This window comes from Diabrotica undecimpunctata, chromosome 8 (genome assembly GCF_040954645.1).
Source record: "Diabrotica undecimpunctata isolate CICGRU chromosome 8, icDiaUnde3, whole genome shotgun sequence".
In the NCBI taxonomy this organism is placed as follows: Eukaryota; Metazoa; Arthropoda; class Insecta; order Coleoptera; family Chrysomelidae; genus Diabrotica; species Diabrotica undecimpunctata.
In genome coordinates this window covers 34,331,122-34,356,902 of record NC_092810.1, presented here as the reverse complement: position 1 = coordinate 34,356,902, position 25,781 = coordinate 34,331,122, and the positions used below count along the sequence as shown (strand labels likewise).

Sequence of the window (25,781 nt, the reverse complement as noted above, 5' to 3'; positions counted from 1 at the left end):
TTACATGCTATTTAACTTAAATTTAGTATAACTGGAATATTTTGGTTCTGAATGAAGTATTTCATAAATGTCCTACCATATATTACATATAACAATCAATTCGGATTTCTTATGAAAAAAATTTTTTAATAAATTTAAATTATACAACGCCGCTGTTAGTAGTTTGATGAAACTGAGGTGTAAAAAAAACAAAAAAACATAACAGGGAAGACATGTCAAGCGTCAATCCTTCCATAACCTCAGATTTTTGACATATATAAGCGTCGGAAAAACAGTTTCTTAGAGTTTAGAGTTTGTTATCTACGAAAGTTAAAAACAATTTTTAAAAAGTAACTGTTTATTCAAAAATGTATTAATTCTACATTCGATTGGAATAGGAGCCGACAAGTTAGTTGATTAAGTTCAAACTATAATCCTTTTCGGAAAAAATGTTGTGTAGGTTATGTTTGACTGATGATAATAATTATGAGAAGCTCCAAGGTGCTATTTGTGATATGTTAACTGCTGTACTACGAAAAAGCGTGAGTATTGAAGGTTTTCAAGATGTAGCAGTAACACGAACGCCAAAGTTAACACTGCTTTCTAGTTTGTTTTATTGAGAGACTATTGACCTATTATTCCTATTTGAGTGGGTTACAGTAAAATATAATATACAATTCAAACATTGTGACGTTCACTTAATTATATTTTATAGTAGTTTATGAGAGAATTCAAATTTGCTTTTGAGTTACTGCCACAACTATCAGTATTTTATTCTTAAATTTAGGGAGTAGTGTCAAAAGGACTTTTGCACATGTTTTTAACCAGTTTGGATGATCTTTTTATGTTACTCAAAGTTGTAAAATTTGCATATGTGAAATTATGTATTATGGTTATAGAAGTAGGTACACCAGATTCATTTAGTTTTAATATGTATGAGCCAAATTAGGGATAGTAAAACAAACAATATGAAATTTTGCCATTTTAATTCCCTTTTTGATATGTAAACACTTTATTTTGCTTTCTTGTAAACACTAGCTGTCCTTTTGCAAATATATTTAACCCAACAAAAAAAGTGTCCATTTTTTAAGGGATGTTAAAATGAAAGAGAAAACAGTGCTTTACCAGTATGATTACCAGCATTTATTGAGAAATAAAAAAAAGTAAAACCTTACATTCTACCAGTTTCCCATTGACAGACTATTTTTAATATTGCCTATTGCTAATATTCTAAACTAAAAGTTACTGAGATCAGATTTAATTCTAACAGCTTCAGCTAGTTTTTTGCAAAAATGCAAAAATGAATTCCAATGTATGAGTGTATTGATCAAGAAATGTATATTAGCAAAAATCATATCTTGAACATTTAAGTAAGGTTTAGATTTGCTGCCATAAATTTATTAAATCCTTCATCATTCAACAGCAAGTTCATATGTTGCTGTTTTGGGTAAACAAACCTTATTTTGGTCCTTCCAATCCTTAAAACTTTTAACTCGTAGAATCTTCATATAAATCTTTTCTTTCATGATACTATATAAAATGCATGTAACCTTTATAAAGGTTTACCCCTTTCCTTTCAACTTTGATACATTATATGTTTAGTACATATAATTTCTCTATTTTTTGGTTAATCTACTAACCTGTCTGTTTCATTGTCATTTAGAGTATATAGATCTTCTTTGACAATTTTTTCCCAGGAATTAGATTCTGATCTTCCTTTTGCCTCTGAATATGATCTAGGTGTATCTGTAAAATGGCTTAGTAAAGCTAAACAGCTTATATAGGAGGTTCGCTATTCCCAGTCGGAACTGTCTAGTGAATTTAGTTATTATTTTAGTTAGTTACTTTTTGGCAGACTAGAAGTGGCTGGAAATGACTATACAACCAAGCATACACACTCATAGCCAATATTTATATTAAACAAACGTAAATAAAATAGAACTTTACGAATTACCAACAATCAATATTTATTTATTTGCGCCATATAATGTATTGATAAAAAATAATAAACTTATTACTGTACAAAATAAAAATATTTTAAGGAAATAAATTCCACAAAATTAAGCAGTCACCACCAATCAATCAGAAAAGGCATTGCGGAATATTTAATTGTTGTTGACGTTTTACTATAGTCCATTTCCATCATATTGATAGCACATTTTGTATGCAAATCCCTAAACTGTTGATACAGGTGACTCAATGAAAAATAGATATTTGTCAACAAGTTTACAGAAGTATATAGGAAAACAATTTTAAATTGAGTATGACCACCAGGTATAAAGGTTGAAGCAGAATAGAATACAATAATTTTGAGGGTTACTAATCCCTAAATAAAGTTGCCAGTGTCGGAGTGATGGAGATTAACAGGTACTAATGAATTTGCAAGAAATGTAAGATTACATATAAAATAATGTAAGGTTATATATAAAATAATTTGTGGCCGTAACAGGGGCCGATTTGTAAAAAAATGAATATTATTTTAATCAAATTCCATTTCAGATTCACTGCTTTCTTCAGAATCTAAGGAATCTTCAACTCCAATGTTAATTATTACCGGTTCCAGCATTGCATCAGTCATATTATCCAAATTCCACGTTTTATTTTCTTCCTTGTGAGCATGACTAACAGCATTTTTCCAATTTTCTGGAATTACTTTTGATAAGGAATATTCTAATAATTGTTGTAAGTCTTCTAATTTAAAAGTTTTGTTGTTGCGTCCGACTTCACCCTTTACTTGAGACCATATATTTTCTATCGGATTTAGATCACAGTGGTATGGGGGTAAACTTAAATAATTACATCACGGTTTAATGCCATTTTATCAATTATATATTTTTTATAAGCTGCTTTATGTTGCCTTACAATAGGTAATAATTCCTTTTTTGTCGAATTCTCCTTGTACTCAATTGCGTGTTTATCCAACCATTCGATTATCTCTCCTTTTTTCCATGCCGTTGTTGGCAATTTTTCTGTTAGTCTTAAATGGTAACTAGCATTATCCATGACTATGACAGAATTTTTTGGAATTAAATCCAACATTTGCTCAAAATATTCTTCAAAAACGTCAGCAGTCATTTCCTCGTGGTAATCTTTGGTTGATTTTGAGGCAAAACTTAATAATCCACCATTGACAAAACCGTATTCGTTTCCAATATGGGTTATTATGAGTCTGCGTCCTTTTCCAACGGGAATATTGTTTATTCCAGTAGATACACCTTCGATGAATGCCTGACGGGAACTTTTCACATTTGTATCAACCCATAGATATGGTGCAGTATGACCTTCATTTAGCCAAGTCTCGTCCAAATAAAAAATTGTTTTCCCTTCTTCTCGGTACTTTTTAATAGTTCTTAGATAATCTCGTCTCCAACATACAATGTAATCTTTTTCAGTTAAAACGGATTTTCTTCTATTCTTTTACCAACGAAATCCCATCTCTCTCAATAGTCCCCATAATTTCTTGTTGCTTATGATTGGTAACTCTTCGTTTTCTCAAATTAATGTTTGGATTTTGTCCAAGGTTGGAAATTCTTTGTTAAAAAAAAATGAGTGGACGATGCATCTTATCATGTTTTTATGTATTTCTTCAATTTCCAAGGGTTTACTCCCTCCACTCTTCTTGGGAGATGAAACAGTTCCTCCTTTTCTTTCTTTTAGGAATCTATAAATTGTTGCTTCTCCAACCCCTGTCATATTTGAACACAAGTTAACGATTTCATGAACATTACTTAAAGGGCGTTGACGTACAAGTGCATCATGTACATTTAATATTATATTTTTCTCTCTTAGACTGAAGGCACCTTTAAAACTACACTTAACCGGGATAAAACCTGTTGTCGACGTCATTTTTAAATGCAAATAACAAAATATCGACACCAAAAACGTAGGTAGGTAAGACATGAACAATGTACATCTACAAACTAAATGGAAGATGCAAACAATTTCTAATTTATATTATTGGCATGAGCTGTAATGTGGCATAAAAACTACTTAAACTATCATTAGTGAAGCCTTATCAGTAATTCCAGGTAATTGTTCAAAGAAGGTATTCTTTTTGTGTCAGGTGATAACTTGTATAGAAAACAATAATCACCTTTAAATTACTGTTTACATTAATTTATTTCGTGAAACATTGAATTCTCTCGTAATCACCCGTGTATAATTAACAATAATCATGTGGCATATATACCGACGTTTTTTACGCACAAAAAAGGTATAGTGAGTATATTACAAAAAAAGTATATTTCAAAACAAGTATAGGGTGACGCCTATGGTTTTTTGACCTGTTGAGGATTTGCATACATAATGTGCTATCAATATGATGGAAAAGGACTATAGGATGAAGTCAACATAAACTTTGGTTTTATTATCTTACAAAATAAGTATAATTCCCTATGCAAAGAGGATTTAGCAAAGCAAATACATGGTACTATATTACAAACAAAGCAAATACATATTAGTAATTTCCAACAATTCATTCAGTTATGCTATCTATTTATGTCATGCAGAACAACAATAGAACTATATTTAATAAAATAAACAGCGTGATTAATACAAATGTTTACTAGAATATGTTAAATTATAACAAATATATTTTTTAAATATATACTACCCAACATTTTATGGGTTTAGTATACACTTCCACTATTTGTAATAATTTTTCTTTTTGCAATGAAAGAGTCTATAATAAAAGTTTATTTAAGATGTTAAAACTGTGAGATAGGAACTTTTGTGTTGTTAGGTTTCCAGCTATGAATCTGTCAAAATCTGCCTGAACTAAGCTAATGGACCTTAGCTACCTCATAATCATCAAGTACCTTTGAGTAGTATATAGTAATTTTCTCTCCCTTACTGTTCTACTAATTTTTCTGGAAATTTTATGTATATTTTCTTCACATTATCAACTTTCTTCTTCTGTCCATAACATGTATCCATTCATTGTATATCCTGAATTTCATACCATTATTATGCAACTTTGTTCCTAACTCTGGCATATGCTTGGCATAATCTGCATATCCAAGGTACCTATTTTATTCAGACTTGACCTGGGGCCTATAGATATTTTAAAATATCTAGATGTTCTCACTGGTGCTGGGATTCGATTCTCAGCCTTCTGTATGAAAATCAGACATTCTATCGCCTTAGCTATCTGGCCCATCAAACAACCTCCTTTTGTTAATATGGATTCTCCAAAAAGTGCACAAAAAGTAATAGAATGGCTTTGGTATTTAATTTTTTTTACCTTTATATTTATTCTAGTTATCTGATATCATTTGTGGTAAAATGATATCAGATATGTCAAAAACCTTCAAAGACAGAATTTTACAGTGCATATACTCTTTGTAATCCCCAATTTACTGAACTTCAAACCTTTAATTTACTTTTGAATCACACAAAAAGCTGATGCAGATATATTTTTTGTTTATGCTGAGTTTTAGTAACGTTTTTTACCAATTCCATATTTAAATCAACTTTTGGTAAAGTTCTAATCTCTGTGACCATGTTTTCAAATTCCGATGGCATCAAATTGATCAAATTATACTGCTTCCAATGTTTAAGTTAATTCCAAAGCTGAACAAATTCTAAACTTCCAATTATCAAACCTATTCCAATTACAATACTATATTTGTTTTCCATTAAATGATCTTTATTTACACAAAGTTGTTATTTTTCTTGTCAAAAACCTTCAAAAATAAACATATCCTTTGACTGGCCATAGACTTGGAACTTTCCTTGAACAATAATAAAGCGTATTTACACATAAAATTAATTACTATTTAAATGGGAATAAGCCACAATTAAAGGTTAAAATACGTTTATTGACGTTTCAATTTCCACTTCGGAAATCGTTCTCAAAATACAAACATTGTGAATGTTTATATTTATATTTTTACAATGTTTGTATTTTGAGAACGATTTCCGAAGTGGAAATTGAAGCGTCAATAAACGTATTTTAACCTTTAATTGTGGCTTATTCCCATTTAAATAATAATTAATTTAAAATGCCACAAGAAACTAGCTTCAGAACAATACACATGAAATGTAACACATAATTTTTTGATATCCTTAAATGCAAACACAGCTTGGTTTCTGATATTTTTATGCATTTGATTTACAGTAGGTTTGATTTTGTTGTGCTGTTACTACGACGTGATGTTACCTTTGGTACAAAAACGGAATTATCCATACATGCTTTTAGATAAGGCCACAGACTATAATATGAGGCCATCGTTAGTCCAAATTTTAAATGGTAGTCAACAGGGCTGATAATTTACTATATTTGGGAAAACTATTCAATTACTTAGTTTACAATTTTATTTGAATTCATTTACTCAAATAAAGAAAAGAGGATATAGCCAACAGAGAATATACAATAATTATGTTCTCAGTGATTAACAATCAGTTTAACAAATTTAATGTAATGTTTTTTTTTTCATACTGAAGCATGAAGCAAAGATTTGCGAACTGAAAACTGTGCAAATCATTGGATATCACTGTTTATTTCTGATTTTGGAGGTTTTCTCATGTTCTCTATGTGTTTATTGTATGTTATGATGCTTTTATTTTCTTCTTTATGCCTCATTCTATTAGTTTTTACATATAGACCTCACCTGGCTGTTTCCCTAGTATTGATTCACTGCTCTGTTTATCTATCTGCTTATAGCACATTTCTTATCTTTAGCTAAGCACATTATCAACTTCACCACTTGTAGTCCAATATCTTTTACTTTTCTAATCTATTTAAATCATTAATTTCTTCTATTTTTAAAGTTTTATTTTCATTGATCTTTATGATTTTATTAATTTTTACCCTTCGTGTCACAGAGTTAACTTATCTTCTTCTTTATGTAAAATGTTTTTAGATTATTTTTTCTGAATTTTAATACATTTAATTTTTGCATAGAAATCTGTAAAATCATTCTGGATTTTCAATAAATTTTTACTAATGTAAAAATCAACAAACAACTTTACTATGGTGTGAAATGTAAGTCCAATGTAGTGATAAAATTTCAGAAAGACTGAACAGATACCTTGAATATTGATTCAATTACTATCTCAGATATATTTTTTGCATTAGCAAAGTAAGAAAAAAATTGAATGTTGTAATTGAAATACTGAGAGAGGAAATATGGTATGTTTGCACACATTCATAAAACGATTTGTCCTAGGTTAATATAGGTCAAAGTTAGCTTCTTTTAAAAATGCACCATTACTTTTCTTATTATAATTATTACCAGAAACCTAATTAGCACCGTTTGAAAGATAATGAGTTGAAATTTTTTGCTTTAATGCTTGAAAAACTTTGCATTTTTCATCATTAGTGAAGCTTCAAATGTACAACCTGAATAATAGTTCAGGAAGTAGTAAAAGAACATATTTAGGACTTTATACCTACAGAAAGATAATCTACATATTATTTGCTGGAAATTTATGCGTTTTTTCTAATTTTTATGTACAATTAAAAAGTTCTTAAATATTTAAAATAAAATTCCAAAATTTTATCTTTTTGAAAAATGCTAAAATTGCTTTATTCGTGTTCAACCTTCTTGACGCCATGCCTGACAATATCTTAATACAGTATCTAATCTTTGGTGAGCAATTTCTTGCGAATAATGTTTTTTGAAGTTGTGTTCATTTGATAGAAGAATATAAATAAAAAAGTCGATGTTTATTTACCATATTGTCTTTAATATGGCGCTAAAATAAAATCTGCACAAATAAAGATTTGAAACTTTTGATTCACCTTATGTAGAATGGGTTGGTTCATCAAGAAATCAAACAGGAAATATTTGAACATTATTATCTTACTAAGAAGAGCTGGAAAGTACTCTAAGAGTTTTTACTAAGAGACGAGAAAAGGACTGTGTAATGGGACTGGATTAATTGTTATAGCTTTGGGAACTCATATGACTCAAGTCGTCTCATACTAGCTATACCACCAGTGCTAATAATTGGAAAATATCTATCAAAAAATATGTTTTCGTCTTCTTCTTCCTTTGCCCTATCCGTTTCGGACGTTGGCTATTAACAAGGCTATTTTGACTTTGTTTACGGCACCTCTGAACATGTTTTCTTAGACTCTTTTAATGTTTATTTTTTCAATATTGTCCTGTACATCATGTATAGTATTAATATCATCGCTACAACTATTTTTTTTCTGTTTTAGTTTATTGATACTATCGATCCAGTGATATGTGTAAATTGTTTGCAAAAAATCCAGGAAGCAGTTAATTTTAAAAATGAAATACTTCGCACGGATAAGATACTTTCCCTTTACGGTGGTTCTGAAACAAAAGCGGTGTACGTTAGAGACAATAAACTGTGTGTCACCAACAAAACCATCAATGTCAAGTTGTGCAGGACTTGTTTGCAGCTGATTGAACAAAACTTTTGTTTGAATCTGTATGCGAGATACGATATTATTAATACACTGACAGATTATATTCCAGAAGTGGTGAGTATTTTAGGTATTTATGTACTTATTGAGAATTTGTAGATGAGGCAGTTTTACTAAAAAAAAGTATTTACCACATTTATTGCATGTATTTATTTGAATTTTAATATTAGCTACTATTTCAATGCATCAGTCATCACAATCACAATAAAACGAACCAAACTCAGAAAACTTAAGACTAAAAAAATTCACTGCAAAAGAAAAATCAAACTACCAATACACAAGACCTTTTGATTAAAATGAAAAAGACAGTAAAGATTCCATTTCACGTACAAATCGTCTATGTATCTGTTTATACGTATTTCGCTTTAATAAAGCTCATCAGAACAGTTATTCATAGGCGTTCTCAACGTGAAAAATAGATCTTTTCTGTCTTTAAGAAGCAACGATAAAATGGCTTCGAAACGGACGCAATAGCGACATCTGATATTAAATCCGTAAAATAGTTTCGAAACACAATTCAGATAACTGCTTTAATCTGAGCCTTCTATAAATTGCAAGGCATAGCCAGACGTTGATAAAGATGTTAATAGAGACATGGGGAATCTAAAATTTGCATTCCACGACATGTCTCCTCAACTAAGCAGAAATCGTTTTGATTACTGTATAAAAATGTTTTGGAGGAAATTTAGTTCTTTCCAAAATAATGGCACAAAGAAAAATGCGATGCTTTTATTTATTTTTGAGCAATAATTTTGCAGCTTATTTTTATCCGTTAATTTTCAATATTTTGCTGTGTGGCTATTTTTTTGGTCATACACAAGTCTGGGGACTTTTTTAGAGGCTATAAAGGGCATAATTTTTGATTACTTATATAAATTTATTTTTACGATCAAAATCTTGATAATTTAATAACATTTTTCTTTATAAACATTGGTATAAATTTATGAAATTGCTAAAGATTGTTTAAATAGTTATTGTATACAAGTACATTGAAACTTTTGATGCCTCTTTAACTCATGAAAATATAGCTTGTTAGTATTTGTAATAAACCCAAAAATGAATAACGAAACAAATTTAGTGATTGATTGCTTTCAGGTAATAAGCGATAAGGAACCATCTTTGATATGTTACAAATGTGCAGAAAGTTTCAAAATGTTCTCAGAAGTTATTAGTATGGTAAATAACACTGAGAAATTGATTGACTCCTGTTGTACTGATAAACATATTACAAACACAGAAGAAGCTTCCTTGGACTATATACTCTATGGACACAATGGTGAGTCTTCAATATTTTCGTTTATTGTCTATTGATTTTTAACTTTTCCTCAAGATTAATTTTAAAGTCATTCAGTTGATGTCGAATTTGGCAACTTAAATTGACTCGCTGTGTGGAGTCTTCATCTATACCTATAACAAATACTTAGTCTCCTACAGACACCGTTTACTGCATTACTTATGCTTTTCAGCTGTAATATTATTTTTATTCTATTGATGGCGATGAAGTTTGCGGATCTCATTGGTTGGGTGGTAACATAGAGATTTTTTGAATGTTGTACCTGGATTAACAGAAAAAAACTGACTGTATTTTACTGCAACTAACAGCTATCTATGTGTTGAAGGTATCCGGATGTCGTCATCTGATTTAATATTAAAACAATCAAGGCGTTTTTCCATTTTAATAGGTTCTCGGATTATATTTGATGTGTTAAAAAGGATAGGAGCTGTACTTCATTTTGTTTGGTTTGTTCTGGCATGTTTGGAGATGGTGTTTGTTCAAGCCAGAACTGTAATCAGTATTGTGGACTCATAACTATAGATTCTATTAGTTAATTTGACCTGTATAAAATCATGGACCATATACATGGAAATTCATAGACAAGAAAGTTTTTGGTGAAGATTAAATAAATTCTATTTTATTTTATTTGAGAATTTTATCTATTTATATAAAAAGTAATATGTATGTCACAAATCACAACCATTGATTTGATATATAATCATCATCATCATCATTGGTGCTACAGCCCTATAAAAGAGCCTCGACCTTCCCAAGTCTATTACGCCATTCAGTTATATCCATTGCCAACTGTTGCCAGTTTGCTGCGCCTATTTGTCTACCATCCTCATCTACACCATCCCTCCATCTGAGTTTTGGCCTACCCCTACTTCTACTTCCCACAGGTTGCGACATAAGGATTCTTCTAGGAGGGTTGTTCTGCTGTGGTCTTGCCAGATGTCCTGCCCATCTTAGTCTTCCTATTTTTATAAAGGATTCTACGTCTTTACCACCAAATATATGTTTATATCTGTGATATATCTCGTAGTTGTATCTCCTTCTCCAAACACCATTTTCACAGATGCCACCGAATATTCTTCTCAGGATCCTTCGTTCAAATATAAGCAGGAGATTTTCATCTGCCTTGGAAATGGTTTGATATATAATAATCAGTGTAAATCCTTGCTATGCTGATGATATCAATATTGTTGGGAGAACGGAAAACGCTGTACGAGAGGCGTATGTAGCATTAAAACAATCAGCTACAAAAATGGGTTTAATAGTTAACACCAACAAAACGAAGTATATGAAAATAAATACGTAACCACAAATTCTATGACCACTTGTTATAGAAAATGACGTCATAGAAGCAGTGAACGAATTTGTATACCTGGTAACGCTCCTTCACACTGAATATAAAACTACCACAGAGATAAACCATAGAATTTGCACGGATAACAGATGCTATTGTGGGCTCAATCTTCTTAAATCCACAATTATATCGAGAAATACAAAAATAAAACTCTACAAAACGATACCCATTGGTCAAAGAAGAAGAGGAAGAGCCAGAACAAGGTTCCTTGATAATATCGATAGAAGACATGAGAAATGTGGGAATACATGCTTGGCGGAGAAAGGCGATACATAGTGACGACTGGAGAGAAATTCTTGAGAAGACTAGGATCCAGGCAGGGTTGTTAAGCCAGAATGATGATAATTTTATCTATTTGCCTGTTTGATATAGGGAAAAAACTTTGTGTATATTATTCTTGGTCTATAATAATATACCTTAGCTTTTCTACCTCGTGTCTTTAGCCGCTCCTAAATAGATCTGCACAAGTTGTCTCTAAATCAGGAGCTTTCAGAAACTTTTCCAGTCAGTCCCCCACACACGAATAAGGAACCTGACTGTACCAAAGCATTTCTTCTAATAAATCCGGAAGCTAATTGTCAAAACCAAATTCATATTTCTGCTTTAATCTGTGCCTTCTAAGAATTGCAAGTCAAAACAGACGTTGATCTTATCTGTCTTTCCTTTAATTTCTTCTAAATTTGAAATTAAATGGAATTAAAAAAGTATTTATTTTTCACCAAAAATTTTCATCCTTTGTCTGATCTATTGAAGAGAACACTCTAGACCAACAACACAGATATTCATGTTCAACTTATGCAGTATATTACATGTATCATTCGAGAAGCTATTGAAATCGAGAAACAAACCGATTGTCTCAACAAAAGAGATGACTGCCCCCGGTTACTGCAACATTGTAACCTTTCCTCAATCACAATCAAAGATTGTCCCCTTCTTTCGCCAATTCGACTTCTTGCACCACGTAACCAGCTACTCCAAAACGGCCTGACGGAAACAGATTCTGAGAGGACTTCAGAGGGGGGATCAAAAACTCGACGCAGGAGAGGTATTTCAGAACTGTTTAGAGTGGAATAAAGACAATAATAAAATAAATAGTATTCCAAATATAGTAACACAAGGAAAGGTGGTGAAAACCCTTTACAAGGTGGCAGTGAGAAATATGCAAAATATACAGTGAGCATTTATTTAAAATCTGTTACTATCTAAACAATCCCATAGATCATCAATACCAATTAACCATATTTCTTGTCGACTTTATTTGACATTTATGTGGAGATCAATGGTAGTAATTCATAAAATTATCTTTTAAAAATATTCCTCAATCTTACATCCATTATTTTTAACAAAAGTTAAATGTATCAATGTAAATAAATACCACAACATGAATTATCATATTTATTATAGTGATAAACATTTTTAATATGAATGTAGGTCACGCATCTCTCAAAACATTTGTATTTTTCTGTTTAGTGTCGCTGATATGCATTTTTAGTTTCTATACATTTGTAATGGAATATAACTGAGTGCATTTTACAACGGGCGATCAAATTTTAGTCGTCCAGCGATGTGGAATGTTTTGTTTAAAAAAGTTTTATAATTGTACGAGGGGTGGTAACTAAATATGCAAATTGATAACGAAAAATGTTTTATTTTAATTCCATACGTATGTACGAGGGCGGTCCGATATGTACTTAACCTCACCACCCTATGGCGCCACTGCCGAAAGAGAAATTTACTATCTAATGTAGTAAATTCTTGTTGACGGCTACTGTAAAAATTTCAGTTGAATTTAACTTGTTTTGAGCGCGGAAAAAGAGTAATATCGGTCGGTGATTCGATTCTTGTTTTTGGAAGAAAAATCGCGCAGCGAAATCAAAGCGCGCTTGGTGCTGTGTACGGTGACTTTTCTCGTTCGATCTTCATATCGCACCATCTCCTTTCGAAGGTTAGCCATCCAAATTGCAGTTGTAGCTTTGATGAAAGGTTTCTGCGGAGGAGCGGTCAAGCCATCGCATCAGGTCTTCCAGCCGTGAGTTCTGACGTCTTTCTACCGATCTTTTGCCCTGCTGTGCTTTACCTTTTAATATGATTCGAAAAATTTGTTTAATGGGTATCCTAGTATGGAGGATAATGTGACGAAAATCCACGATCTTGTATTGGCTAGCCGCCTATTGAAGGTGCACGAGATAGCTGCATGAAATTTTAGGCGTGAGGAAGCTGTAGATGCGATGGATGCTGCGTTTACTAACTCCTACAACAAGCGCAAGCGTGAGACCACTCAAGAACAACATCTAACACTGTTTTCCATTATATCCATTGGTACATACCAGTTACTTCAGTGGACTTCATTCACGAATGAAGAAGGCGAACACTGTCTATCGGCCGAAAAGGTGATGGCCACCGTTTTCTGGGATTCACAAGGTGTGACCTACATGGACTATTTGTAGAAGGGCAAAACGGTTACAAGGCTCTACTATATCGTACGATTCGATTCGACGTCAAACTGCAGAAAAATCTACTCCATTTGGCAAAAAAAAGTTTTCTTCCACCATTAAAACGCACCGACTCACGTCTCCGCCTCTACCACGGCCAAATTGGTCGAATTAGGAAATTATTCAGATTTTGTCTGTACAACTTCTTTTTCTTTACAGATTTCGAGAAAACGTATTTTTCCGACGGGTTAAAGCAGTTAGAACATCGTTGGGTCAATTGTATCGACCTAAAAGGAGACTTTGCTTAGAAATAAACGGCCACTTTTCCAAAAATTTTGTTTTTATTTTCTAGGCCAACTACTTCATGAAGCGTCCTTGTATTTATAATCTTCAATTCTACAACACAGCGTACATTAGACGTTTCTGTCAGTGTTGGAAGTCTTTTTTATCGGCTCTATTCAGGATGCGTGCTGTTTTTTCTTCCACAGCTTCAACGGACTCAAATCTTGTTGCTTTTAGTGTAGATTTGACCATAGGAAACATATCGTGGGCTTGGTGCAACAACTCACTAAGTCAAAATTTACATGTATTGAGATCTTTACATATTTCACTAAGTCTAGTTTAATTCTATCGTATTAACATTATTTTTTATTGTAAAAACTTACTAAGTAATCACAAACAAAGATATAAAATACACATTAAGTCATTTTACCAGTTCGTAGAGACGCAAAAACTCATCAAGTAACATAGTGAATTGTGTGCGTCAAATTTCTTTAACAAACGTGACTTGTGAGTTTTATCTGTCAAAAGCAGTTGGTTTCAACAGTCAAAAAATATTGTTTAATTTGAATTTTACGCAAATTAATATCATTCGAAGTGCAGAGTTTGAGTTACTTTTATGATTTTACTGGTGATATAAGAGTGTCAAAACTATTATTAATCATGACATTTAAATAGAACTCATAAAATACTTCAGTTAGCGGTGACTATCGAGGAATCAATAAGTAAGTAGCCAATGTGTACATACCTACTATTTTGTTGTTATTTTTTCATTATGATAAAAAATCTAAATATAATTTTAAGATCTTACGTCTTTATTACAATAAGACAACCCTTAGCAGTTTACGATATTATTTGTTATTGTTTTATTTTAGGCATCAAGTCTGTAATAAAACCTACTCCCAATTTTGAAGAAACAACGGAGTATACTGTAGATAAGGAGAGCGGCGATCTTGTTGAAGTCACCAACTATGCCATTGAAAAGACTATGCCTACCAGAACTGTTCTCGTGCCATACTCTTCTTCCGATGAAGACAGTGAAAGTGAAAATACCGGCCTAGCCACTTTACAGCATCCGATTGAAATGGAACTATCCGATGAATACTGGTCAATGATGAAGAAAAAACATTTAACAAGTTGGAGAAAAAGTGACCCACAGAGATGGCATAGAAATCGAACTAAGGAGCAGATGAATAAAGGTCAAGAATATGTCTCAACCAGAGGGATAATACGACCTCCAAAAGCACCCCAGCCTATTTCTTGCCAAAATTTATGCAGGTATAAATGTAATATTAAATTTAACGAAGAAGAAAGGAAAAAAATTTGCAAGGAATATTGGGGTCTTCAACTTTTTGAGCGAAAAATGGATTTTATTCTACAAAATGTTGCAGTAAATTCACCAAAAACTCGCAGGCCAAGAAAGGGTGAAAACAGTAAAATGAGGGGTAATGCCAAAACATATAATTTTTTTAAGGGAAACGAAAAAATTAGAGTGTGTCAAACTTTTTTCATGAAAACCTTAAATATTAATAATGGTCCGATAATGACAGCATTCAAAAACAGAAATTCTCTTGGTGTATTTGAAGGTGAAGACAAGCGAGGAAAAAGACCATCCGCAAATAGAACTCCCGATGTTGATATTGCAAGAGTTAAGGCTCACATTGAAAGTTTTCCCATAATGGAAAGCCATTACTGTCGCAAGTCAACAAACAGACTGTACTTAGACTCAAGACTAAGCATTTCCAAAATGTATGAACTTTATTCTTCATTCTGCCTTGAAAATAATTTCAAGGCAGTTACCATGCATACAGTCTACAGAAAGATTTTTGGTACACAGTATAACCTTTCTTTTTTTAAACCACGAAAAGACCAGTGTCAAATGTGCGATCGATATACAACATCAGATGCAGAAAAGCGTCGTGATTTAGAAGAAGATTATAGGAATCATATCATGAGAAAAAATGATGCCGCGAAAGCTAAGGAAATTGACAAATCTAGATCTCAGGATGATCCATCTTTCCTTTCTGCAACATTCGACTTGCAGTCAGTTTTGCAAATACCATCTTCTGATGTGTCATCTATGTACTATACAAGAAAAGTAAACATGTACAATTTAACAATTTATGAAACTTCACAGCCTCACAAAGCATACTGTTTTGCTTGGAGTGAACTAAATGGAAAACGAGGCAGCTCAGAAATTGGTACGTGTTTATACAAATGGTTTGAAACATTACAGCCCGAAGTAAAACACATCACTGTTTTCTCTGACACTTGTGGAGGTCAGAATAGAAACCAGAATATTGTTGCTCTTTTTTTATACCTTGTTCAAGTAACCTCAATCGATATAATTGAACATAAATTTTTAGAAAGCGGCCATTCATACATGGAAGTTGACTCAATGCACAGTGCTATTGAAAAAGAAAAAAAATATCAACCTGTATACATTGTGAACGACTGGCTTAGTATTTTTAAAAGGGCAAGATCTAAGCGCAATAGAAATAAAAATTATGGACCATACATTACAAAAGAACTTAAATTTACTGAGTTTCTGGACTTGAAGGATCTCTCTAGACATTTGCTGAAAAATAAGTTATGGGATTGTGACAACCAAAAGGTAAATTGGCTGAAGGTAAAATGTTTTAGGTTTAAAAAAGGACAGTCAAATGTTGTTGAATACAGATACGACTATTTCGGAGAGTACAAAAAAATTAACATCGAAGGACGAGTTCGTACTAGTCGAAAAACTGACTGTACTGAGCTTGAACTCAAAAAATTATATAACCGCGCTCTACCCATATCCATTAATAAAAAAGCAGATCTCATTAAACTCTGTGAAAAGGAAGTAATTTCGAGTGAATACCATGGATGGTACAGGTCACTACCAACATCTTCGACAGTGAGAGATATTGTTCCTGAAACTGAAAATCTCGAAAACGATGAGTGATAATTTATGTGTTCATATTGTTTCCATGTAAAAATCTGTATTTTATCCAATAAAATTTAATACCAACATACCGTGAGTTTTTTTATAGCAACCCATTACTTAAAACCTCATTAAATCAATTGCGTATTTGCAATCATGGTATGAATTTAAGACTCACTAAGTCAGTTTTTTTGGTTTTTTCTATCTGTACAAACAGGAATACTAAAACTGGTCAAAACATTACTGATAAAACATCTGATACTATATCTTTTATTTAGTAACACACATAAAAATAAAAAAAAATAAAGTATTATTTAGGGCTTCTACAACATGAAACAAGAGGTTTTATTATTAGCCATTTTCTCGAAATGACTTTTTTGACTTAGTGAGTTTCTGCACCAAGCCCACGATATAGAAGTCCCACGGCGTAGAATCTGATAGGTACGGACGGATATGGCAATTGGCTAGTAACCTCTTAACTGATAGGATCACTTTTACGTATTTAAAATTTTATGTAAAGCTTTTCTAAATATTCTTTGTTAATTTGTACTGTTTCCCAATCAAGTCAATACTTAAATGACGGTCAGACCTAACCAGTCGTCAAAACGCCTAAAATGAGTTCAGAGTTTTCAGTGTTGTCTAATTAATATTATTTTTAGACGATTTAACCAAAGACTCGAATATTATGATGCTATTGGGTGATGATATGATGTTCTTGGATAGCGAGAATGAATCCAATAACCCAGCCAACACGTCGGAAGATCCCACAAAGAAGATAATGCAGAAGATTATCGAAGAGGATGTCGACCAGTTCTATAAGGAGAAACCCGACTTTGATCTCCAAGAGAATCTTTTAGCGGATAATGAAATGGACAGGTAATTTTCGATTTTTTATAAATCTTTTGTTGTTGGAAAATCATCCCAGTTTCTGAAATTGTTATTTTTGCTCAGTATTTTTTAAATCGCATTACATATCATACCTATTAGATTTAATAGTCCACTATTTTAATACTTTAGCGATCAAGGGAACATATTTTTCGGCGTACCAACTCACCAACTGCTGATTGCGGATATGGAAGGCGCATTCCAAAGCAAAACGCGCTATAGGAACGTGGAGCCACCTTCGTTGCGAAATTCATTTGAAACCGAAGAGTCTTCCCTGTCCCCCGGAGCCTTGAGCGATGCGCAGTACTATGAAGAAGAGGAGGAGGATGCTCAAGAAGAAGACGAGGACGAAAAGAAAAGCGAGAGGTATGTTTTTGTTACATTACGATTTTGGCATGGTTTAAATCACATTGTTGAGTTTGTTGTAGTAATAAGTTTTAACAGTTCATTTTTGGCTATTTACTGAGATCAGAATCGAAGTTGTTGAAGCGGACCTATGTATCGAGATTTTTGGTATTGGTATATGAACGCTGTTATCTACCTCTATACTAGAGTTGTATCATTTTCTAAGTATTTACAGTAGAAAAATGACTTGATGCTTTAGTGGTTTAATGATATTTCATCATCATCATTGGCTCCACAACCCATGGTGGGTCTTGGCCTACTCAAGGATAAGTCTCCATTCTCTCCTATTCTTCGCCTTGGCTGTCCAGTTTCGTACTCCCAACATTCTCAAGTCTTCCTCCACCTGATCCTTAAATCGTGCTCTGGGTCTGCCTCTCCTTCTCACTCCATCTATTCTTTGGTTATAAATATGTTTTGGCGGCTCCATCTCATTCATTCTCTCTATATGACCTAACCACCGCAGCCAGTTTGTTTTGATGGACCTAATAATATCAGGTTTGTCATACAGGCGGTAAAGTTCGAAATTATAGCGTCTACGCCATAATCCGCCCTCCTGTACTCCTCCATAGATGTGCCGGAGGATTTTACGTTTAAAGAATCTTCTGTATCTCACTAGTTTCGTTCTTTTTGTAACTAGGCTTGTTGTTAAAAAACATTTTTAATCTATAATAGACTCTATTTGCCAGATATATCCGTCTGTTGATTTCTGCACTTACTGCATTATTCTGATTAATTTGTGAGCCTAGGTATATAAACTCTCTTACTCCTTCGAAAGTATATGTTCCGATCGTTAGATCTTCGGGTTGTGCTGCTTGTATATAATTTGATACTTTCATATACTTCGTCTTACTAGTGTTAACCTCTAGTCCCATTCTTTTTGTTGCTGCTTCAAGCGCCTTGAACGATTCGACCACGTCCGCCTTTCTTCTTGCAATAATGTCGATGTCATCGGCGTACGCTAGTAATTGTACGCTGCGATTAATAATAGTTCCTCTGGTTGTTATTCCAGATTCTCTTATCTTATCACTTTCTCTAGTGCAATATTGAATAGAAGGCATGATAGGCTGTCTCCTTGTCCAAGTCCTATCTGAGACTGGAACGTTCTGGAAACTCCGTTCTGCACTCTAACTTTACACTCGACTCTTGAGAGGGTCGCTTTCACCAATTTTACCAAGTGTGCTGGTATGCTGAATTCTATCACGACCTTGTACAGTGCGTTTCTTTCAACACTATCATAGGTACTAAAATCAACAAACAGGTGATGAGTATCAATGTCATACTCATATCTTTTTTCCAGAGCTTGCCTTAGAAGGAATATTTGATCAGTCGTTGATCTTTCTTTACGAAACCCACACTGATATTTACCTGTTACAATATCCCGATAGTCGGTCGTAAAGAATATATGCCAATATTTTGTATGTTACATTTAGGAGGGTTATTCCTCTGTAGTTGTCACATATTGTTTGATCTCCTTTCTTGTGGATAGGTACAATTATACCTACATTCCAGTCTTCTGGCAACTTTATTTGCTTCCAGATCAGTTCTACCAGTCTACATATACAGTATGTCAGGTTTTTTGCCATGCTTTAAAAGTTCTGAATGAATGTCATCTGCCCCAGGAGCTTTGTTTTCTTTCAATTTTTATATAGCTTGGATGACTTCTACCTCTGTTGGCATGTTATCTTTCTCTCTTTCGTCGTCAATATCCTCGAGTTGGATTTCTGATTCGTGGAGTCCTGTCTCACCTCTTATATTTAGCATTTCCTCGAAGTTTTCTGCCCATCTTTCTAGTATCTGGTCCTGATCACCAATGATCTCCCCTGTTCTATTTTTAACGATTGATAATCTAGGTTTGAGTTCTTTCCTGTTCTGATTAATCCTCTTGTAGAACTTTCGCGTTTCTGCTTGTGCCTTATAGTTCCCTAGTTCTTTTAGTTGGCTCTCTATATGCTCTTTCTTCTTTTTTTAAGTATTCGTTTTTCTTCTCGTCTCAGCTACCTATACTCTTCCTCTGTTTGTCTCGTTCTTCGCCCTTGGAGTCTTCTATATGCCTGATTTTTTCTTTGTGTTGCTTGTGCGCATTCCTCATCGTACCAGTCTGACCTTAATTTCTTACGTTTTTGCTTTCCGATAACTTCAGTTGCTACTTCTTCCAATATGGCTCTACACTGACTCCAATAATTGTTAATATCTTCAACTATAACATCCGTGTAGCCGTTCAGCTTGCTTTCAAGCCTTTCCTCGAACCTCTTAGCTATCTCATGGTTCTTCAACGCTTCTACTTTAAACCTTTCCTCTTTAACTCCTTTTTCTTTCTTTGCATTGAAGATTCTAGCTCTAAGTTTAGCTTGTAGTAGGTAATGGTCCGTGTCTATGTTCGCCCCGCGTCTTGCACGTACGTCTATCACGTCGCTGAAGTGTCTTACGTCAACCACCACATGGTCGATTTGGTTTACTGTATTCCCATCTGGACTTCTCCATGTTCCTTTATGTGAATCTTTGTGCCTGAAGCATGTGCTGGCAATCAGCATGTTCATTGAGGAGGCTAAGTGTATTAGTCGAGTTCCGTTGTTATTTGACTCTTCATGTAAACTGTGAATTCCAATGGTTAGCACGTATTCCCTCTCCTTATCTTTGCATTAAAATCTCCTATTAAGACCTTTACGTCATTTCTAGGACAACGTTGTATGATATTTTCCAGTTGTTCATAAAATTGTTCTTTTTCTTCATCCGGCTTCTCCTCAGTTGGTGCATGGGCATTTATTATTGAATATTTAAAGAATTTACCTCTGATTCTTAGTGTGCATAATCTTTCGTTGAGAGGTTGGAAGTCTATTGGTTAATGATATTTACAGAGTCAAATAGAATAGTCGGTTTCCCAAATTGGAAGGACCTATGAATTGTGATTGTTGGTACCGGTTCTTTAGAACGCTAATGTCCACCTCTATACTTGAGGTGGACATTAATGGCATTATTCTGGAAGTAGTTCAGACGATATAATCGGTAGGTTTTCGTTTTCATTCGAAGGCCCTGTACCAACAAAATCTACAATTCACATTTGAAAAAACTGCTTGTGTCAAGAATTGTAGAAAATGCGCGGATAGTGATGAAGATGAAAATCAACCAGCTCGTGCAATTAATGACGAACTGGAACAGCGTGAAACTGCCGTATGTAGTCTAGCTGAAATCAATTTTCCTTGTAACAGCACCCGAATTTCAATAGAAACGGGTATTAGTGTTATATTTTTTCCATCGTCAATTTGCCAAGCGTCGGCTTTTGAGATTCTTTGATGTCAATGCCGATCATTGGCGTGGAAATTAAGAAAAGGGATCAGTTATCAAACGCATATTTCAAGAAAAATCATATAATTTTTATTAATTTTTACATAATTATATTCAGGAAAATTTCTCAATTTTTGGGCAGAAATTGTTTAAACAATTTTTTAAACAAATTCAAAATATCACCTTTTGTGCTCCAAAAAATATTTTTTAGGTTTTTGGGTGACTCTAAATAAGATCTATGTCATTTTTCTCAAAAGTTAATAGTTTTGGAGATATAGGCGATTTAAAATCCGAAAAATGCGATACCTAATATGCATTTTCGAGGCTTGAAAAATATATGTAAATGAGTATTTTTGAGATTCAAGAGTATCTAAACTAAAGTATCAACATTGATTTTGGTGAGAAATCGGAGCAATATTTTCCGTAGCAGAAAAAGGTGATCTTTTGAATTTGAATTGTTTCCGGCAAAAATGTCCGGCACCCTTCAACCTTCGATTTGTTTAAACGGGGCATTTTTGAATAGGACTCTTCAAAGGACAGAATCAGTTTTTTTTTCAAATGGGAGCGGGCTCACAACATCGAATAAATAACAAATTAATTCTTTCAAATTAAAGCTTGTTAATTTTAGTGATTTATAAGAATATTGGACTTATTATTTAGTTTTTACATAAACCATAATATTTTTTTACAATTATCTGTAAATAATGGCTCATTCTGTCAGAAAATTTTAAAAGATTGTCTATCCAGCAATTAAGATAGTCAACTGAAATTTAATTTTTAAACACGGCCTACTGTTAATGCACAAACAGGGTGAATCTTCAATATTTTGCTTCGAGTTAGAGATATCTGAAAAAGTTATTTGGAAAAGATGTTCCAAATATTATTATAACCCCACATAACAAAGTTTTATGTCAAAATTCGCACTTTTACTTTTTTCATTAATTGAAGAGCTTATTTCCAAAGCTGTGCCTAATTTAATAATTGTATATATCGTCTTATATCCGATTTTTTTAATACATGAATTCTCGAAACAATTGCATTATCAGCCATCCCAATATTTTCTTTTTTCAAACACTCATACATATTTAAAACTATTCTTTGGGATTGTACGTGCAAATCTTTATTTTTTAATTCAGAGCTGTCATTAACATAATTGTCATTATTTATTGATAACACAGAAGTTGATGCATCTTAAAAAATGCCATCCTAGAAAAATATAATATTACTTATAACTTATATTACCTATACCTTATAATAAGCCTCCGCCCCTGCAAAAGGAAATATTTTAGGGTGTCGCATAGCCAGACAACAGGTGTTCATTAGAATTTACGGCTTTGCGCTTCGCGCTGTTGCCATAATGCATGAGTTTAAAATTAGTGAATATAACCTTAATACCATTATTAATATATCTGCAATTTTTCATGTTTCCGGGTAAGGTATAAAATCAATGAAATTTGGAAAAAAATAATACAATTCTTGAAACCGTTTTTGAGAACTTGGATTCTAAGTTGTCTGATTTCTTAAAACTCGATCATTATATCTATAAAAGTATTACCGCTAAATTCACCAACAGGGCAACGTCGAACGTTCAAATTCTCTCCAGACTACAATGTTGCCAATATTCGAAAATTACTTAGAATATAAGTAATATATACAAAGTTCACGGTTGCTTTAATTCATTAGTGAAGAGTCCATGGAAATATTAGTACCTAGTTAATTCATTTATATATATATTTTTTGAGAATATGTTTATATTATTTTTTAAGAGTGTCGTTCGTTGACTAGCAATTGAATAATAACGAATAGGGAATAGAGAATATTTTTTAAATATAACCTTAGGAATTTTAGGAAATATGTCTGACAACCTTGATTTGAAAGGCGGTCTCTTTGATACCAGAATGAGACATGTTTATGTTGGAAAATTATTAGTGGATGTACTATAGAAGTTTTTTTATTTTAAAAAGAAACAACATTGCTACAAATTGCAAAAAACTCATGAAATTTTCCCTGCTGATTATGAACGACGGATGGTGTTTTGTGAGGACATGATGGAACGCAATAATCGTGACGAAAATTTCATGAAAAAAATCTTGTTTACAGATGAGTCTTCTTTTTCTTTAACGGGCCATCACATCCATCTGTCACCGTAAGGTACTCTACAGAAAATAGGCACATAAGTGTTACTCGGGCACGTGATGCGTAACGAAGAAAAATATCGAATTCTTTAACTCGACATGCAAGGTAAAGTATTTGGCAGAAGAGGACCGGGACGCCGTCGTATCTCGTGGTTAAAAAAACCTCCGACAATAGTTTGGGATAACCTCCGTTGAGCAGTCAACAAAACCATGATAGCCTTGATGATCGCCAACATCCGGACCGGATAAGGCACTGAAGAAGAAGAAAAAGTGTTCCTTACCAAACAGAACAACGCCAAAAAGTCAACGTCTGTGTTCGTATTTTAGGTGACAACTTAATTGGCCCTTTTTCATTGTGGACACTTTGTCTCGTCGCAAATACCAGATCTCCTGAGAAATCACATAATTTCAACAGTTCGAGCATTACCTATTAATATGGATGAAATTTGGTTGCAGCAAGACGGCTGTCCAGCTCACAATGCACGGGAGGTGTTAGATTTTTTAAACATTAAGTTTCTAGATAGAATTATCAGTACAAAAGGTACCATAAAAAGGCCACCTCGTTCTCCTAATCTTGCACCTTTGGACTTTTTCATATAGGGTTATCTGAAGTAACATTTACCGACATAAGCATGAACGTGCTGGAAATTTAGACGAAAAAAATCATTCAGGCCTTTCAAAGCATAACAGCCGAAGGCAATTATACAATAGATTCGGCTACTGCTTGGCTGAAAATGGTGGGCTTTTTGAAAATTTAATGTAAAATAGTTTTAATTAAAATTTTAAAATTGTTATTTTTTATAATAAATTGTATTAATTTGTGCCGTTAAGAGATTATTGTTATTTTTTATGAATCGAGATTAAAGAAACTGTTGATTTAATCTAAGATATGAACCTGCTTTTACATCTTGTAATCACATCGTTGAAATATTTCCCCAGACCATCTAAAAAATAAACTTTCTTTCGGCAACAATGTACAGACAAGACTGCCCATTTAGATAACACTTTTTACTTCCAGGACAAACTCCGATAGTAATTTCATCTTCTTCAACGATGAAAAGTGCAGCTGCCAAAAACAATCCGATTTGCTGGAGCAAACGACGGCCCAACGACAGATGTGCGGAAAATGCAAATGGAAAAAGATTTTCGGAATCGGGACCTCCAGCGAAAGCCGAGACACCGACGCGGATGACGAGGTGCACGTGAAGAAACCGAAGAAGGATGGAGGGAAGAAGAAGTGTCGGAAGGCGTACGGTATTGAGTTCAAGGATTTGTGGTGTACGCAGTGCCGGTAAGATTTTTTTCCTCTTCCTTATGGTTTACTATAATGATTTGTAAGATTTTTGTCACACATTTTATATTTTTTTGTAAAAAGACAAAGTCTGTTAGTTTTGTTGCCTTCTAAGATCCGTGGAAGATTTAATTGCCAGTACTAATTCCTTTTTATCCCTTTGTGAGAAATTAGTACAGACTCAAAAACGAGTTAAAAAAAGTCTATCTGTATTTAATATCTTTTCAGGTCTTAACTACAACTTTAAAATACATGTTCAAATATATATGAGGGCTGTAAAATCAAAGTCGGCAATCTCCCATTTCCATAATTTTGGGAAACCGCGAAAAACTGTAGAATATAACAAAATTAAATTAAAGGAATGATATCAAATTTGGTTTGTTATCGGATGTCTAGGCCGGAATTAGAGGAAGGCCTCTAATTTTTTCATTAATGTCTCTGTAAGGGTCCAGCTCTCCATACCATACAGCAATGTGAAGAATATGTAGCAGCGTATTAATCTGATTTTAAGGTTTAACGTAATATCTCGTTATTAACGTAATATCTCCTTATTAAATCGTTTTATCACATAGGAAAGCCTGTTTTTTGTTATCCCTAGCACGTTGAAAAAAGCTGCTTGGCACACTGGAACTTTCTCCTTGGATAAAACATTGCGGATGAAACATTTTACCTAGTGCTTCTTTGGAGAATACTTTTCATTTTTCGGCCGACGACGGAAAGTACGATTCACAGTGCAGTATTTCAAAATAAAAGCATCTTGAGCCGTTTTATCTTTGGTCTCATAGAATAAGCTATGAAATTTCTGTATATCGTTCAGTTTCAGCAAGCAGCACTTATATGTTTTTGAATTGTGTCCGCATGTTGGGTATTTTGGCATATTCTTCGCAGAATATCTACAACAAAAAATAATTATGAACATAAGTACTAAAATGGGTTCAAATTTTAACAAAAACGAAAAACAAAATATCAAAATTCAACAACGGCTTAGAAATGGAATCATAACATTCACAAAAGTACTCACGTTATACGTTTTGCAACGTTTTTCTTCCATCTTTCAGGTTGTCTTATTCGCTTCCTTTCCTTTGTTGGTGTGACAGGAGACGCATTAATTTCCATCTCTAGCTATG

General features: G+C 33.3%; 1 protein-coding gene across 1 annotated transcript in view; it reads left to right on the top strand.

Annotated features, from left to right (window-relative positions):
• The first annotated feature begins 239 nt into the window (after window positions 1-239).
• Window positions 240-25,781, top strand: part of LOC140447414 (uncharacterized) — a 35,759-nt gene continuing 10,217 nt past the window's right edge. Inside the window, exons 1-6 of the mRNA XM_072540052.1 lie at window positions 240-521; window positions 8,147-8,434; window positions 9,473-9,653; window positions 17,316-17,532; window positions 17,674-17,907; window positions 24,382-24,654. Coding sequence (XP_072396153.1) covers window positions 429-521; window positions 8,147-8,434; window positions 9,473-9,653; window positions 17,316-17,532; window positions 17,674-17,907; window positions 24,382-24,654 — 1,286 coding nt within the window. The 5' untranslated portion in view covers window positions 240-428. The remainder of the gene's footprint in view (window positions 522-8,146; window positions 8,435-9,472; window positions 9,654-17,315; window positions 17,533-17,673; window positions 17,908-24,381; window positions 24,655-25,781) is intronic.